Consider the following 18,824-nt stretch of genomic DNA (forward strand, 5'->3'; position numbering starts at 1 on the left):
TTCATTTGAATCAGCCATTTTGCTGCCATCTCTAGATAAGTATAAGGGTGCGGAAGAATACTGCCTCTTCCACCATTTGAATGTCAGACTTTTGGTGCGGTATCTGGAAGTTTCAGAACCGGTCTGAAGGACAAGACCGCCTGTTTGTCCTTCATGGTGGAAGGAAGCAAGGCGAACCAGCTTCGCAAGCTATCTTAGCTCGCTGGATTAAGGAGTTGGTCACAGGAGCCTATGTGGAGGCAGGAAAGCCATTACCCCTTTAGGTTAAAGCTCATTCCACTAGGGCTTAGGCAGTCTCAAGGGCAGAAGCTAGACTGCTGTCTCCCATCAACATCTGCCAAGGGGCGATGTGGGCCTCCTTGCACACCACTTCCAGGTTTTATTGCCTGGATATTCAGGCCTGTGAGGATACAGCCTTTGCAAGGGCGGTGTTAACCAGACCGCGAGCAGCCTCCTACCTCTATCGGGATTAGATTTTGTACATCCTATTGGTCCTGAGTCCATCTGGCTACACACTAGGAAATGGAGAAAATATTTATCTGATAATTTCTTTTTCCTTAGTGTAGACAGATGGACTCAGCATCCCACCCATGGCTGCCCAAGAACGGTGCCAAGGATTCGCCCATGGAGTGGATATCAATTCCAAGAGATTATGGGTAAGCAGTCGTCCAGTCCCTAGATAAGGGCATGTATATTCGTACTGGAGTTCAGTGTTTGGTTGAGTACAGTTACAGTTATCCATTTTTAATCGGTTTTAATCAAGTTTTTTTCCATAGTATGTCCACAGTGGCTTTTGAAGAGAATACTGAAGGGCTGAGGTCACTGCAGTAGTGTATCTAGGGTGATGTCAGCTTTGAAACCTGACTACGTCTCCACTTGTGGCAGGGGAGCATAAACCCATTGGTCTTGAGTCCATCTGTCTGCACTAAGGAAAACTAAATTATCAGATAAGTAATTTCTCCAATTTGGAAAATACATGCAGAAATAACATACAAATTGTAGGATTACCAGAAAATGTAGAGAACATGGTCAAGATAGTGAGATGGACAGTGAAATGCTAAGAGAAATTAAGGAAGCTAACCAAATTGGTAGTGCGGTAATAATAGGAGACTTCAGTTACCCCAATATTGACTGGGTAAATGTATCATCAGGACATGCTAGAGAGATAACGTTCCTGGATGGAATAAATGATAGCTTTATGGAGCAATTGGTTCAGGAACCGACGAGAGAGCAATTTTAGATCTAATTCTCAGTGGAGCACAGCATTTGGTGAGAGAGGTAACGGTAATGGGGCCGCTTGGCAATAGTGATCATAATATGATCAAATTTGAATTAATGACTGGAAGAGGAACAGTATGCAAATCCACGGCTCTCGTGCTAAACTTTCAAAAGGGAAACTTTGATAAAATGAGAAAAATTGTTAGAAAAAAACTGAAAGGAGCAGCTACAAAAGTAAAGTGTGCAAGAGGCGTGGTCATTGTTAAAAAAAAAAAAAAAAAAAAAAAACCCAAAAACATTCTAGAAGCACAGTTCAGATGTATTCCACACATAAAGAAGGCAAAACGATTACCGGCATGGTTAAAAGGGGAGGTGAAAGAATCTATTTTAGCCAAAAGATCTTCATTCAAAAATTGGAAGAAGGATCCAACAGAAGAAAATAGGATAATGCATAAACATTGGCAAGTTAAATGTAAGACATTGATAAGACAGGCTAAGAGAGAATTTGAAAAGAAGTTGGCTGTAGAGGCAAAAACTCACAGTAAAAACTTTTAAAAATATATCCGAAGCAGAAAGTCTGGTAGGGAGTCAGTTGGACCGTTAGATGATCGAGGGGTTAAAGGGACACTTAGAGAAGATAAGGCCATTGTGGAAAGATTAAATGATTTTTTTGCTTTGGTGTTTACTGAAGAGGATGTTGGGGAGGTACCCGTAATGGAGAAGGTTTTCATGGGTAATGATTCAGATGGACTGAATCAAATCACGGTGAACCTAGAAGATGTGGTAGACCTGATTGACAACTGATGAGTAGTAAATCACCTGGACCGGATGGTATACACCCCAGAGTTCTGAAGGAACTAAAAAAATGAAATTTCAGACCTATTAGTAAAAATTTGTAACCTATCATTAAAATCATCTATTGTACCTGAAGACTGGAGGATAGCAAATGTAACCCCAATATTTAAAAAGGGCTCCAGTGGCAATCCGGGAAACTACAGACCGGTTAGTCTGACTTCAGTGCCAGGAAAAATAGTGGAAAGTGTTCTAAACATCAAAATCACAGAACATGGAAAGACATGGTTTAATGGAACAAAGTCAGCATGGCTTTACCCAAGGCAAGTCTTGCCTTACAAATCTGCTTCACTTTTTTGAAGGAGTTAATAAACATGTGGATAAAGGTGAACCGGTAGATGTAGTATACTTGGATTTTCAAAAGGCATTTGACAAATTTCCTCATGAGAGGCTTCTAGGAAAAGTAAAAAGTCATGGGATAGGTGGCGATGTCCTTTCGTGGATTGCAAACTGGCTAAAAGACAGGAAACAGAGAGTAGGATTAAATGGACAATTTTCTCAGTGCAAGGGAGTGGGCAGTGGAGTGCCTCAGGGATCTGTATTGGGACCCTTACTTTTCAATATATTTATAAATGAACTGGAAAGAAATACGACGAGAGATAATCAAATTTGCAGATGATACAAAATTGTTCAGAGTAGTTAAATCACAAGCAGATTGTGATAAATTGCAGGAAGACCTTGTGAGACTGGAAAATTGGGCATCAAAATGGCAGATGAAATTTAATGTGGATAAGTGCAAGTTAATGCATATAGGGAAAAATAACCCATGCAATAGTTACACAATGTTAGGTTCCATATTAGGTGCTACAACCCAAGAAAGAGATCTAGGCATCATAGTGGATAACACATTGAAATCGGTTCAGTGTGCTGTGGCAGTCAAAAAAGCAAACAGAACGTTGGGAATTATTAGAAATGGAATGGTGAATAAAACGGAAAATGTCATAATGCCTCTATCGCTCCATGGTGAAGACCACACCTTGACTACTGTGTTCAATTCTGGTCACCGCATCTCAAAAAAGATATAATTGCGATGGAGAAGGTACAGAGAAGGGTTACCAAAATAAGGGGAATGGAACAGCTCCCCTATGAGGAAAGACTAAAGAGGTTAAGACTTTTCAGCTTGGAAAAGAGATGGCTGAGGGGGGATATGATAGAGGTGTTTAAAATCATGAGAGGTCTAGAATTGGGTAGATGTGAATCGGTTATTTGCTCTTTCGGATAATAGACTAGGGGGCACTCCATGAAGTTAGCATGTGGCACATTTAAAACTAATCGGAGAAAGTTTTTTTTTTTACTCAACGCACAATTAAACTCTAGAATTTGTTGCCAGAGGATGTGGTTAGTGCAGTTAGTATAGCTGTATTTAAAAAAAGGATTGGATAAGTTCTTGGAGGAGAAGTCCATTACCTGCTATTAATGGAGTTGACTTAGAAAATAGCTACTGCTATTACTAGCAATGGTAACATGGAATAGACTTAGTTTTCGGGTACTTGCCAGGTTCTTATGGCCTGGATTGGCCACTGTTGGAAACAGGATGCTGGACTTGATGGACCCTTGGTCTGACCCAGTATGGCATGTTCTTATGAGTTTTCTGGAGAAATGGCTGCTGGAAATATTCAGTCTGGAAGTTACAAGGCACCATGAAGAGAGAGCGTGCACATCGCTTGGACAGTAAGTGGGAAGGAGCAACCTGACCATTCATAACTACAGCTAAGATTCTCAATTTTGCCCACAAACAAATGGTGATGCAAATGTTCAGGAAAATGAAAATTAAAATACCAATGTAGTACTATTTGTTTTTTTTCAGGAATACTTACTCTGTGAATCCACAAAGCATAAAGAATTCGGAAACAGATAAAATTTGTGTGGCAATTCCCAGCATGCCTCCACATTTGTTATGAGGGAGCAGTATAAGTGGAGAAAGGCAGAGAATTTAATACCCTATAAAGAGGAAAAATATAAAAGGAAAATCTGGTCTGTAATATGATGCATGAGCTCCTTTATATTTAATTTGGAAAAATTATCCACTGCTCCACAGTCTATTATACTTAATCTCCAAGTAAGAAGGTTCATGGCATTCTGGTTTTATCAGAATGCCATGCTTTGTTAGGAGGAAAGAGCATGGCCCCCAAGGTTAAGGACTTTGTACGCATAGCGGATTAAAAATGGCCATATTTTCTCCTCCTCACCGTCAAACTAATTCTTCCATTTACTGATGATGTTTTAAAAAGGTTATACTGGAGATGGCTTCATTGGGAAGAAAAATCAACTCTACAGCTAAAATATTCTTGGGGTTTTTTGGCAGCATATGCTCTGGTCATAACTTTGGGGCAAAGGTAGATGTACAATTGCTTGGGGGACGCTACCTATATTTTAGAGCCTCATAACATCTCCACAGAACTGCGTTCTCACTTAAATGTTTATGTAAAAAATAGTCTGTTTTATTTACTGTTTCTTAGTATTATCTGTTTTGACATTTGAAGGGGAGAGTTTTTACTGCTGAAATTCTTAAGGGGGATTGTACCCATGCACATTCTGTCGTACCTCATGTTCTCCGAGAGTGCAACTGTCAATGAGATGGGGGGGGGAGCTTGGGTAAAGAGGAGTAAGGATATAATAATTTTGTTAGGTCAAAAGTATACAAAAGTGTTAATGTGGTTGGAGGTGTTGGCCAGAAGTGGAATTTTTTTAGGTGGAAGGCATGACTGGGAGCTTTACACCTCCTTACAACACTGTTCTGATAAGATAAGTTAATCTGGATGGGTGATAAAATTATTAGTATCCTGGAATGTTGATGGTTTAGGCTTCCTTATAAAGTGGAAGAAAATACTACAGACTTTCCATAGATGTACAGTGTTGGTTGCTTGTATTCAAGAAACTTGTTTTTCAGACAAAGTAAAAACCATGAGTGAATGTTTTTTGCCTGCAAAAGAGAAGAAATGTAGAGTAGCTATCCTTATTCGTAAAAATATTTTCAGATAAGTAAAGTAAATGACCCTGACTGTAAACTCTTAATTCTCACTGGAAAAATTAATGGGAAAGAAATAACATTTTGCAGTCTGTATGCTCCAAATGCATATAATCATGTGTGTGTTTTTGTTTTGTGTTGATTTTTTTTTACAGGTTTAGTGAGGCAGTTAAATGGGTATGGTAAAAGGAACTCTTACAGTAATTGGTGATTTTAATTGTGCTCATGATCCCATACTTGATAAATCTATGGGCAACCAAAAGTTAGGAAAGGAACGATCAAAGGAATAGTATATCTCTGCAATTAATGGATGTCTGGAGGGGCCTAAATCCAGGTGTCAAGGATTTCACATGATTTGCTTGCTCACATGTCCCCTTTCAGAATTGATTACATTCTAGTATCTCAAGCAATTTTCTCACAAGCAGCTTCAGCCGAGATTGTTCCATTTATCATATCTGACCAGTCTTTGATATGGTTAGATTTATATATAGTGATAGTTGAAAAGAGAGAAAAATTTGTTTTTCTAGTTTTTTAGCTAATTTGGATTTTCAGGATTACTTTACCAAAAAATAGGAGGATTTTGCAATTAAGTCAACACAGGGAATCCCAACATTATTTTGGGAGATTAGTAAGGTAGTTTTACGAGTCGAAATTCTCGTTAGTTTTATTCAAGTTTTTATTTTTCTGTAATACAATTTTACTATAGAGGAGAAATTAAAACTCATTAAACAGAAGTTAATAGACAAGTAAAGAAAATATGGAAGAATAGAAATCAGCGCTAGAGAGCTTGAATACCAGATTACATTTAAGGGCATAAGGAATGCTGTGCCATTCAGAACACTTTTTTCGTTTTGGTAATCGAGAGCTTCAATAAATTTCTACTTGCGCATAGCTAATCTGCTTGTATGTTTTTATCCTCAAGGAATACTTTCACCACAGCAAATAATCTTCAGCAATTTCTCGCTGTAGCCCCGCTTTAATTAGACGGAAAACCGTTCTGAACTTAATCAACAAAGCGTTACTTGATGATCTTCATCTCGACATCTTTTAACAATGAGGCACTTATCTTTTTGCGCGTTCACAACTGTTTTTCTCTCACTGGCGGCAATACCATGCCTTTCACCATTCACCGACTTCTTATATCATTTGGCTGCCTATATCATTTGGCTACATATATCAAGTAACGCTTTGATTAAGTTCAGAACGGTTTTCTGTCTAAAGCGGGGCTACAGCGAGAAATTGCTGAAGATTATTTGCTGTGGGTGAAAATATTCAATTGAAGATAAAAAGACACAGGCAGATTACAAGCAGAATTATTAGCTATGCGCAAGTAAAAATTTATTGAAGATAACTAAAAGGAATTTTAAATGAAAAAAACAAATAAGGGGTACAAAAGACCAGTGTTTGAAATAATTGGCTATTAATAAGTTTCTGAGACAATTGGATCTTTTTGCCAATACTGAAGTCTTTCCCCTTTTTCAAAAAATTTTTAATAGCACCTTGATTGTGTGATTAATAAAGTTTATAATTTTAGCAGTAAAAGTCACAAGATTGAACAATTAATAAAATAAAGATAGTTTGACAGCAAATAATCACATATATAACTAGTTAATTGTTTGGTCTAATTGTATACTAGTTATTCCTGGATTTGTTTGCTAATAAATCGAGAGCTCCTAGCTAATGCAGTCAAAATATGGAAGGGAGAAAACCTTTATTGAGAAATTACAATCTAAACAAGGTTAACTGGTGAAAAATAAGGAAATATGTGAAGTCATAAAAGATTTTTAGAAATCTCTATATTCTGAGGATAGAAAGGGAGGAGTGGTGGAAGAAGATTCCTTTTTTAAGGGACTAATTTTACTGCAGTTAAGCTGAGAACAATTACATGATGTAAATAAGCCCATACATGAACAGGAGATTCTTAGGGTAATTAAGGCAGGCAAGTCACAAGTCCTCAGGACCAGATGGGTTTCATTTAAATTAATAGATATTGGGATCCCAAATAGCTACAGCAATGACAGCTTTTTTGTGAATGCATTTCAGAAGGGTTCCTTCCAATTGGGTTTTAACAGAGCCTACATTACTGGCTAAATTGGGAAAGGATCCTTTGAAACCAGCTTCATATAGACCTATCTCTTTGCTAAACTGTGACTTAAAAATTCTTGCTAAAATACTTGTGGAAAGATTAAATGCAGTTATACCATCTATTATATCTGAAAACAGGTGGGTTTTGTGAAGGGGAGGGCAGCCGGAACACGTCCTAAAATTGATTATGGTGCTGACAATTTGAAAAGATAACATCCCAGCAGTAGCAATTGATTCAGAAAAGGCCTTTGATATGGTTTCCTGGTCATATGTTTTCTGTCTTACAAAGATTTTGGTTTGAAGGAGACATTTTGAAATATCTCATTCCCAGTATCCAATGTATTGGCTAATGGGCACAAATACTCTGATATTCATGTTAGAAGTGGGTTTAGAAAGGTTTGTCCTTTGTTGCTGATATTATATATATACTCTCCATAGATCCATTAATATGGAAAATTAATAACTATTTCTGGCTTACAGCGTAAGAGACCAAAGCTTTAAAATAGCCTTTGCTGACTATGTTTTGGTATATTTAACAAACCCCATTGAATTGTTAGCAAGGGTCATACATATACACAATAAATTTGGTGAATTTGTAGGTCTAAAAATTAACCTTGAATAATCTGAAGCATTAAACATCTTAAGTGGTATGTAAAATGATTAAAGGGGGAGGGGGGGGGATGTTCCTCTCCTGAGATGGGTAGTAAAAGATTTAAAACACCTAGGCATCAAAATCCAGGTTGATTATATGAAGCTAATGTCAAACCCTTGATGAAAAGTATGGAACATAATTTAATAACTTGGTATAAACTAACTTTATCATTAACAGGACAGGTAATACCTAGTGAAGATAATGGAGATACCTAAATGGCTGTATTTGCCGCAGATGCTTCCCATTTGGTTGACTAAAAGATTTTAAGGATATAAATTATATTATAAGAGATTTTATATGGAATGTTAAGATGAGATTCTTTAACTGATGAAATCCTTACAAGGCGGTTTAAATTGCCCAAATATCCAACCTTATAATTTAGCATGCATATTAATACATTAAAGATTGGTTGTTGGAGACCTCTGAACATGCTCCACTTATATTTGAGAAATTGGATGTTCCCTTTTTCATTAAACTCATTAATACAGGTAAATAAGGGAACCTTAGAAAGCACGTTACTGGGATCCTGAAGAAAAGCTTGGAGTTTTTTCTGTAAATTGATACACTGGGTAAATCTGATATCACCTTTTATATCCATACAAGGCAATCTGCAGTTTGGACCAGGGCATAATGATCCAGTGTTTAATACCTGGAAAGAAATAGGGCTTAGGATATAAAGCAAATTTTCATTGACGCGAGCATGATTGAAAGTTATCAAGAGTTGTAGCAACATTTCTCTTTGTCTGAGACTTTTATGCTTTCCTTCAGCTCAGACATTATATAACAGAAATAAACAAAATACAGACATCGGAGATATAAAATTATTTAAAGAAATTTTATTTGGAAAGCAGAAGAGTTCATGCAACTTTCCATAAAGCGTTGCAGGGCATTGAGTGATAATGAATACTTACTGTGTCACTGAATGGAATAGATGCCAGGGAATAATGATGATGGAGTTAAAGAAATGCGTTACTAACATAAATACAAAGAAAATGTGATTGAGAGAGTTTGAATTTCTCCATCAAATATATTTATCTCAAACAAGAGCCCTTTAAGTTGGTTTATGCTCCACAGATGTTTGTTTAAAAGACAACATTTCAAAAGGTGAATATAGATATGGATTTTGGTGTTGTGGAAAAATTCAAGCTTTCTGGAAAGAGCTTCAGTGGTATACTGAAGGTTTCTTTGCTACTTATTCTGAGAATGTTGGTGTTTTGGTATATATGATATCCAACCTAAAATGAGACAAAAACAAAGGCTATTTTTTTTATTTATCCATTTAAAAAAATACACTTGTGACAGAAAAAATATTGAGACTCAGAATATACGAAGAAAAAAAAAGAGATTAGACTAGTACTATATTATATACAATCCTAGGTCTCAATAAGGTTTAAAACAAAATGTGGGGAGGAAGAAGGGGACAGAATCCAAGGAGCAGTATTTAAGGAAAATTAAAAAAAAAAACAAAAAACTAAGATTAAACTGGCACAATTCACAAAAAGCCAATCAGAAAAATTATCAGTTGGAGACAAGGTGAGTATCCAGATATGTCAGCTGTGCAGGATCAAAATATATATGCTTAGATTTTTGATGGGTTAAAGATACATTTACAGGGATACCGCAGAATGAAGTTAGCACCAAGAGAGAACTTCTTGACGCATTGTAAGAAATTTTTTTCCTTCTTTCCTGCATAGTACGTGTAATATCTGGATACATCCATTCGCAATAACCAAAAAATAGTAGTGATCTGGGGCAAAAAAACATTTTTAGAATAAAATCATGTTCTTTGGAAAAAACAAAGGAAACAATCAACGTCCCTCGATTATAAATCAAAAGGGCTATTTCTGGATAGTCTAGTGGCCAAAGACAATTTTTGACTAAATGGCTTGAAACAGTCTATGTGGCCTACACTGTTTAGTATAGACATTATAGATGTTCCAGACCTTAGGGATCTTTTATTTAGAAGTATTACATAAGCAGGAGAGGACACTGATGATTGAGTTCTTGTTGGAATCCATGTCTGTACCATATCTATTGTACAATCTATAACTGGCATATACACCTTACAATATTCATTTTTCGTGAAGCACAGAGTATGTTAGTTTTTCAGTATGATTAGCACTTGAGAGTTAGAAAAATGTAACCTGAGCAAATTGTAAAATGAAAATTACTAGTGGTTGGTTATGGAATGGGAGGGATAAATATTAACATCCTTTTTTATTAACATTGGGATTTGCTTCTCTTCATAGCCCGTTGTTTTGAAAAGTTTAAAAAAATGTATTAAAAAATACTATTCAGTTTTGAAAAAATGTAATTGGTAGTCATTAACTGATTATCCTTTCATTAGCATGAAGAGGCTTGGCTTGTCCACTGTTCTATTATGTAAGCAAAGTACACTGTAATAAGTCGAGGCTTTCAAAGCATCCTTGGGATCCTTTGCCAAGTCTGTTATTCAGGATATCCACAATATTTGAGCTGTCTAAGAAAAGGTTCATTTGCATATTTTGGTTATCCTGAAACCAGACTTAAAGGCTTTGAAGTAAGACCAATCTAAGCTGCCTTTCCCATTTTAAGATTTCTTATAGTTTGTTAATGAGTTAAGAATAAACTTCAAGCAAGACAAACTATGTTCAACATCTTATATCCTTTTGGCTAATTTCTGGATAGCTGTTAATGCACTATTTATATCTAGGGTATTCCTGGAGATAGAGACACCCAGGCTGTGGCTGAGCCGCCTCAAGCAGTAGCACCTCAACCAGCAGCAGGAGCAGCAGCTACAACAACAACAACAAATACAACTGCTCCTTCAGGGGGTAAGTGTGATCTAGCACAGCCAGATAAAACCAGTGACTATACTAGTCAAATGAAGTATGTGATAAAGTGCCAGGCTGTTAATCTGTGTACATGTTGGGAATGCTGTTTTCGTTCCAACAATTTTAAAAAGCAGAAGTGCATATTTGTCTTGTCTGGAGACAGCCCTCTTTAATTTTTGCTGCTTTAGCAGTTTTGACTTTATGATTAGACAATCAAAAGGGGACTATGTATTCTTTTAGTAATTGTTTGTGAACTCTGATCACTTGACTAGGTGGCTGCTATTTTAGAAACTACATCTCTTGTAAAATGTAATTTGTATAATTTATAATCAAGATGTGTAATTGCTGTGCTGGAAAATGAGAACTTGGTTTCTGATATCTCTGCAGGACTTCCAGAGAAATATAGAATAGGACAACAGACTGCAAGTCTAGTCTGCTCATTTTCCCTACCTGTTGCAATAATTGATTCGACTGTATCCTTACTTCCTACCACTTAGGACCATCTGTGCTTGTTCTGTGCAGTCTTTCCTGATTATTATACTCTCCAATATTTTCAAGGAAATATGCAGAATTTCCTAAGGTACATTCCAGTGTTGTGGTTCTTACCAAGAAACAGCTGCCACCTGTTTATTTACAATGAAAGTTTTGCCTCAATAAACAAGTGATTCACAGATTACATTACAGTGGTAGTGTGTCATGGGGTGAAGTGTATTAGAATGGTGAGAAGCCTGACATGGAAAATGTATTGGATATGGGACTGTTGGGGAATTCCAGTGATGTTATTGGCTGCTTGGCTACAGGACTCTTTCTCTATTGAATAGTGTCAAATTATGTAATGTAAACTTTGTTTTTGTTTGCTTTAGGAAACCCACTCGAATTTTTACGGAATCAGCCTCAGTTCCAGCAGATGAGACAAATTATTCAGCAAAATCCATCCCTGCTTCCTGCTTTGCTACAGCAGATAGGACGGGAGAATCCTTCTCTGCTTCAGGTGAAAACTTAATGTCAAATGCATCAATGTTTATAGTCAGTTTCCGATACTTCACTGTGATGAATGGTGAATATACTTTTTAGTCAATCAGAGTAGTAACTTTCCTGGATTTCATTTTCAAGATTTTTTTTTTTTCAATTTTGTGCCCATGGGAGGGGGGAAATTTGAAGCTAGACCATTTGTTTTATCTAATAATTTTTTTTAAACATATGCTACTTGGATTCATCCAATGTACCACAAGGTCCCACATGAGTGAATTCTTTAGAAAATGTCACATTGGAAATTGCTATACTGACTCTTTAAGGAAATACGTGCTAAAAAGTATTGCAATTCTTCCCTTTTTCTCCCTTTCAGCTTTTCTGAGTAGATAGGGTAAAGCTTTCTGTTGAGTTTGAGTTGTTGCAGTAATTAATTTCATTAAATTGTCTCCAGCTTTCAGGATTGTGCTATAAATTTTTGTATAATTTTAGATTTGAAAAGATGGGAGGTTCCATGTTTTTAATTAAAGTGCTTAATGTAAATATTGTATAATGGCTCAAAAGCTAACTTTTCTGATTCAGAAATAAGTGTATAGTCTTTCATTTTTTTGCCACCAAAGCAATATATAACTATTTATGGATTGGAATTGCAAAAGGCACTATCTTTCCCTTCCTCAACAGTAACATTTTCCATGCTCTCTTGATTTTTGTCAGTTTCGTTATCAATTTTTAATCATTATTTCAGTGTATTTTTATTAATGTATTCTTGTATGCAGCCCTGAGTTACTGGAGGGTGCGGGTTAGAAATTCTTTTAAATAGTTGGTGGGAGGATTCAGTCTGGGTCTAGCTAATACAGATGTCCTGAGAATGAGCAAGTGCCATTTCCATTGTGTTAAAATTTTCTTTAATTTTGCATGTTTCTCTTCCTTTGACCGTACCAGTGAGCTTGTTGGGGAAAACTTCTTGTGGCTTGTTCAGTGCTTCACAGTTCCAAAATACTGTCATCTTAGTGCCTTTGAGATGTAATACATTGTTGATTGGAAATGTGCATATATTTTAAATTTGTGTGCAGGATGGATCAGCAGTGCTTTATTTAGTGTGATTTGTCTCATTTTGTCCTCTAATGCACCACAGCAAATCAGTCAACATCAAGAACAATTCATCCATATGTTAAATGAGCCAGTTCAAGAATCTGGTGGTCAGGGAGGAGGCAGCAGTGGTGGAGTAGCAGCTGAAGCTGGAAGTGGTCACATGAACTACATTCAAGTAACACCTCAGGAAAAAGAAGCTATAGAGAGGGTGAGGATTTTAATGCTTTCAGTGTCAAGCTACAAATACCTGGATTATATGTAGCCATTTCACTGTTGTAACCTGCCCTGTGTGAGTTTCATCTTCAAAAAGACTGGTAATAAACCCAACTAATAAATGATAAACAATCACGTAAGTTGGAAAAAGTTTTTTTTTATGTAAACTTTTAACTTACTCCTCTTCCCCAAAACATTCATGTAGAACACCCTTGCCCCAACTACACCCTTACCTACAAATACAAAGGCAAAACCCTATAATCCACAAAACCTCTTTCACTCACAGCCCTTACACACACCATATTTTTCGCTTCATAAGATGCACTTTTTTCCCCCAAAAGTGGGGGGAAAATGTCTGTGTCTAATGGAGCGAATATAAAAAAAACAAAAAAAACCCCTCACCCTACTGACCCCCCCCCCCCCCTCCCAAGACTTGCCAAAAGTCCTTGGTGGTCCAGCGGAGGGTCCGGGAGCGATCTCCTACACTCGAGCTATCGGTTGCCAGTATGCAAAATGGCGCCGATAGCCTTTGCCCTTACTATGTCACAGGGGCTACCGGTGCCATTGGTCGGCCCCTGTCACATGGTAGGAGCACAAGATGGTGCCGGCCGACCATTGCTCCTACCTTGTGATAGGGGCTGACCAATGGCACCAGTAGCCCTGTGACATAGTAGGGGCAAAGGCTATCGGTGCCATTTTGAATACTGGCAGCCGATGGCCTGAGTGCAGGAGATCGCTCCCAGACCCCTGCTTGGACCACAGGGGACTTTTGGCAAGTCTTGGGGGGGGTGGGGGGGAGGACAGGAGGGTGGGGGTTGTAGTTAATTAAATTTAAAGGGTTGGAATGGGGACAAAAAAAACATGTTATGCCCTCCCCTAATTTGCTCCATAAGACGCACAGATGCCCGGGAACAGAACCGGTTTAGCCCACTATTTTTTTTTTTTTTTTTTAATTTCCCGCTCTGAATCCTAGGTGCGACTTATGGAGCAAAAAAATATGGTATATTACCTCATACATTCACCCACTTATACTCCTCCCCTCCCCCGTATCTGCAGACACCACTATAGACGCAAACACAACACACTTCCAAGTTAAATGCAACCACTCATGAACACCCAGGCATACTCATAACCACATCCTCTACCATACAACCATACACTACCACACTAAACACAACCCTATACAACCCCCATAATCCTGCTAACACTAAACATAGCTCTGTACCCCTCATAATTATGCAACCTTCATTCTTCCTGAACACACACCACTCAAAACCCTCACTCCCCAGAGCCACTCACTTGCACCCCTTCTGTAGATTTGTTAGATAGCGTTACTAAAGCTATGCTTCTGCATGATTTCCCTTCTTGTGGGATAGTACATATAGGCAGAACAAGATTAATATCAATTCCAAATATCTTTTCAGACTAAACATAATTGCTGTAATTCATTTTTTTTTAATGTTCATTGAATTTTTCAGTTGCAAACCTTGTGATGGGAACATTATAAAATGTTATATTGCTTTACCAGCAAAACATTTCAGACTAATTCATATGACAAACATAGCAAATCATGGACATCCTCTTTCAGGTTCTTTTAATTGTTAGGATGCTAATGTTCATAGTTTTGGAAGGGTACTCCCACTTTACCATTGTCATTATTATAAATCTAAGTACATTTTGGTGCTGGGTTGTCCATCCTTGCAGAAATCACACTGGATACATTTAATATAAGCTCATAGCATAAACTGCCAATGGAGTGGACTTTTGAGAGGGTGTAACATAAGTGTGCACCTAACAGATTCATTTATAGCAAGTGTTAAGAGTACTTGTAACTGTATTAGTCTTGGAGAAAATCAAATGTACTGACAAAAACATGATACATATGACCTTTTTCAATTTCCTCTAAAGGTAAGATTTTTTAATTTTGAAAGTTGGTGTGCTATATCATATTTTATAGGACTAACAAAATTAATCGCAATCTACAAAGATTCCAGTGCAAAAAAAAAATAAAAGCCAGAAGATGTCACACTGTATATGCCATGGTAATTGTAGCTTCTATAGAAGCTACTATACAAGCAACTAAGAACTCCCGTCAGGGTAATCAACAACCTTTGACAACTCAATAATGTTTTTTTAATGAGGCAGGTTTTATTTACCTTGGTTTTATTTACCTTGGTCATTCTTTTGTTATCTCAGTGTTAATCTCTCTTTTGCCTTCTCTTCATTCCAAGTTGCATTTTATCCCTGTTTTATTGTAACTGCTACCTTATTCTTCTATCACATGTTAATGTTTTTAAGTTATTAAGTATTTATTCTGTTGTCACACCTTGTTATTTGTAAACCGGCATGATGCGACTCCCATCGCGAATGCCGGTATATAAGAAATTTAAATAAATAAAATAAATAAATAACTATCAAATAGCAGTTGTAAAATAGATCATAACAAAAGACAATTAAAAAAAAAAAAAAAGCAGAAGGAAAAAAATCTAGGAACTTTAGATAATATGCCCCAAGAACAATAGGGAGACACCATATGCAGTCATAAGCCAACTAATTATGTGGCTGTTTATAAATGTGAAGAATGTTGTTGTATACAATTAGAAGTAAAATATAAAATCTAATAGTATATCTCACTAAAATTAATCTAATTTTTCCAAGTGGTGAAATTAGCATTTAAACTGAATAATGAATGCTATACTATTAAAGAGTAAAACAGTGGATTATATAGGCAAGACAACCAACATTGCTATGGCATGGATAAAGGTATTAAACAGTGGAGAGGATTTAATTGTATCAAGCCATGCTTAGAAGAAATATGCATCGGCCATTAGATTGACATTCATAGAATTCTCAAACTGGGTTTGGCTGTGCAGCTAGATTATAAATGTGCATATCTTAAAATATTCCAGTCTATTTAATGAACTTGACACCTTTATCAATTGGCCAGCTATTATGTAAACTCCCTGTACTAAATAAAGTTCCTGAATTTTTTCTTCTGCTACATATTTTTTACTCTGCTGTGGACTCTTCAGTAGTCCAGACTAATGTGATCAAAAAGACAAATGGAAGCCACACTGTATATGATGTAATGATGTGGATAGTGTTGATCTGTGAGGCAGTTTGGGTGAATATAGTTTGTCTTCTGGCTGAAGGCTTGATCTAACTATCTTTATCCAAAATAATACTACATTTATCAGTGAAGTAGAAAATCAGGCTAGGTCATATCAGAAGATTCACATCTGGGAAGTAAAACTGAGTGAAGGGCACAGCAACTGGAGTCCATACTACTTTGTATCAGTAGTTAGAAGTAGAGACTATACCAGTGATGAGTAAAACAGTTTGCATAAAGTAGTTTTAGGAGTCATAAATTTGTTTGGGGGGGGGGGCGGATAGTTCCATTAATTAATCAGAGCTGAATTGGCCATAACATGTGGGTGACATTATCCAGCTGCACTGAACAGACCTCTCTAATAACTAGTAGAGCTTTTGCTGTACTGACTATATTCAGGAATTCCTGCTTGGGCATTGCTTTGTGAAGGCCTCTCAGTCTTTTTTTTGTTGTCCAAGCATTAGCAGAGACGTACTGCTTTTTTTTTTTATAAAAAATTTCCTAAACTTTTACCTTTAAAGTTGATTCGTTTTCTCAGCAGCCGCCAAACAGCACTTTTTAGTACTACCTTTACAAAAAAAAAAAAGGTAAGTGGGTATAAAGACACTGTGTGGCAGGAAAATGGCCATTATGATGGACATGAACTCTGCTATTGCTGCCTGGGTTCAGACCATGGACCGAGTGAATTATTACAATTTTGGAAGTATGTCCCAGCAAATGTAACAGTCCAGGGCTTGGAAAATGAAGGAGCTTTGTAAGTCTTATAGAAGCTGCAGAAAATCCTCTTCCTGAAATACAGCTTCATCTGCCTCACCGAGAATAGAGTTGAGTACCAGCTCTAAAATATCTTCCCCCCATCAGTAGAAAAGGCCAAATCCTCGGGTCAAGTAAATAAATAAATAAATAAATCCTGCGCGTCATGAACTTGACACTATCCCAACACGGAACCTCAAAGATATGGCACATATCATCGCCCCCCATCTTAGCCGCCATCATGAACAAATCATTAGAAGAAGGCGAACTCCCAACTGAACTAAAATCAGCAACCATCACTCCCATTCTAAAAAAGAAGAACCTAGATCCGTCAGACCCGAATAACTACCGCCCCATCTCCAATCTACCCCTACTAGCCAAATTGACAGAAAAAGTTGCTTTATCCCAACTAAACGAACACCTTGAATCAAACAACATACTACACGCGAATCAACACGGATTTAGAAAAAATCACAGCACGGAAACACTTCTCGCCAACCTATCCAATGAAATTCTAAGAAGTGCTGACATCAAGATTAACCACCTCCTAATACTCCTAGACCTCTCCGCGGCATTCGATACCGTTGATCACAAAATCCTTCTATCTAGCCTCACAAACATCGGCCTCTCCGGCACCACCCTCAAATGGTTCACCTCCTTCCTAAATAACAGATCCTTCAAGGTCACTATGAATAACATCTCATCAAAACCCCTCCCTCTAGACACCGGTGTACCACAAGGTTCTGCCCTTTCGGCCACCCTCTTTAACATCTACCTAATCCCTCTCTGCCACCTCATCTCCAGTCTTGGAATAACTTTCTTTCTGTACGCCGATGACATTCAGTTCATCATCCCTATCACCAACTCAATAGAAGACGCTCTCCGCACTGCTGCCAAACACCTAACCACAATTAGTAACATGCTCAACAAGTTAAAATTATGCCTAAACATGAATAAAACTGAATGTATCCTCATTGGAAGAAACGTCTCAGACCAAACCATCTCCCTCAACTCTCTTCTAATCAACAACATCTCCATACCTCTAAAAAACTTAACATAGGACCTCGGCGTATGGATCGACAAAGATCTTAACCTAAAAACAAACATAGCAACCAAAACCAAGGAAGGTTTCTATAAACTTCATGTACTAAAACACCTAAAACCGCTCCTCCACCATCAGGAATTCCGAACAGTACTACAATCCCTGATCTTCAGCAGCCTAGACTATTGCAACTCAATGTTACTAGGTCTCCCCAAATCCACCATAAAACCACTACAGTTACTGCAAAATGCCGCTGCTAGAGTACTGACCGGAAATAAAAAATCGGATCACATCACCCCAGTATTAAAAAGTCTACACTGGCTACCAATCATTCAGAGAATAGAATACAAAACCCTGACGATCATCCACGACGCAGTACACAATACAGATAACTCCGCAGTCAGTAAAATGTTCCACCCCCACAAACCTCAACGGAACACCAGAACTTCTGACGAACGACTTCTCGAATTACCCACATATCCCATGGCAAAGCTTACGAACACCAGAAATAGAGCTCTCTCCATAGCTGGGCCAAAACTCTGGAATGTCCTACCATGCTACCTCACCAATATCATCGATAATAAATCATTCAAAAAAGAACTGAAAACCTGGATCTTCAGCCAGACTTTCAATGATGATTTAAGCAAATTACAATTGTGATGCCTTAAGCCTCCACCTCCTTCTCCCCTCTTCTCTTTTCCGCAGATATTTACCCCTTCCTCCTCCCACCCATTCCCCCCCTTCTTTCCTTCATCTCCCACTCATACTTTCTTGTATTTAGAACATGAGTTTGTATATACCTTCCTCGTTTTTCGTTTCTATATTCATTTTCGCTATTTGGCTTAAACTATTCTAGTTATTTCCTGTTACAACCTGCTCCATGACCTGTTATATGCATATACTTTTGTTTCACTACTTGTTCTATGTATCATTGTTTCGTTTCAATGTAAACCGGGGTGAAGGCATGCGCTAAACCTCGGTATATAAAAGCTTCAAATAAATAAATAAATAAATAAATAAGTAAACATAGCTGCCATGAATTGAAGAAGGGACCCACT

At 37.4% G+C, this 18,824-nt stretch overlaps 1 protein-coding gene across 1 annotated transcript in view; it reads left to right on the forward strand.

The window, feature by feature from the left end:
* RAD23B (RAD23 homolog B, nucleotide excision repair protein) overlaps positions 1 to 18,824 on the forward strand; it is a 177,517-nt gene that overhangs the window by 145,560 nt on the left and 13,133 nt on the right. The window contains exons 7-9 of the mRNA XM_029604901.1: positions 10,468 to 10,588; positions 11,452 to 11,579; positions 12,693 to 12,857. Coding sequence (XP_029460761.1) covers positions 10,468 to 10,588; positions 11,452 to 11,579; positions 12,693 to 12,857 — 414 coding nt within the window. The remainder of the gene's footprint in view (positions 1 to 10,467; positions 10,589 to 11,451; positions 11,580 to 12,692; positions 12,858 to 18,824) is intronic.

This window comes from Rhinatrema bivittatum, chromosome 1, assembly GCF_901001135.1.
Source record: "Rhinatrema bivittatum chromosome 1, aRhiBiv1.1, whole genome shotgun sequence".
Classification (NCBI taxonomy): domain Eukaryota; kingdom Metazoa; phylum Chordata; class Amphibia; order Gymnophiona; family Rhinatrematidae; genus Rhinatrema; species Rhinatrema bivittatum.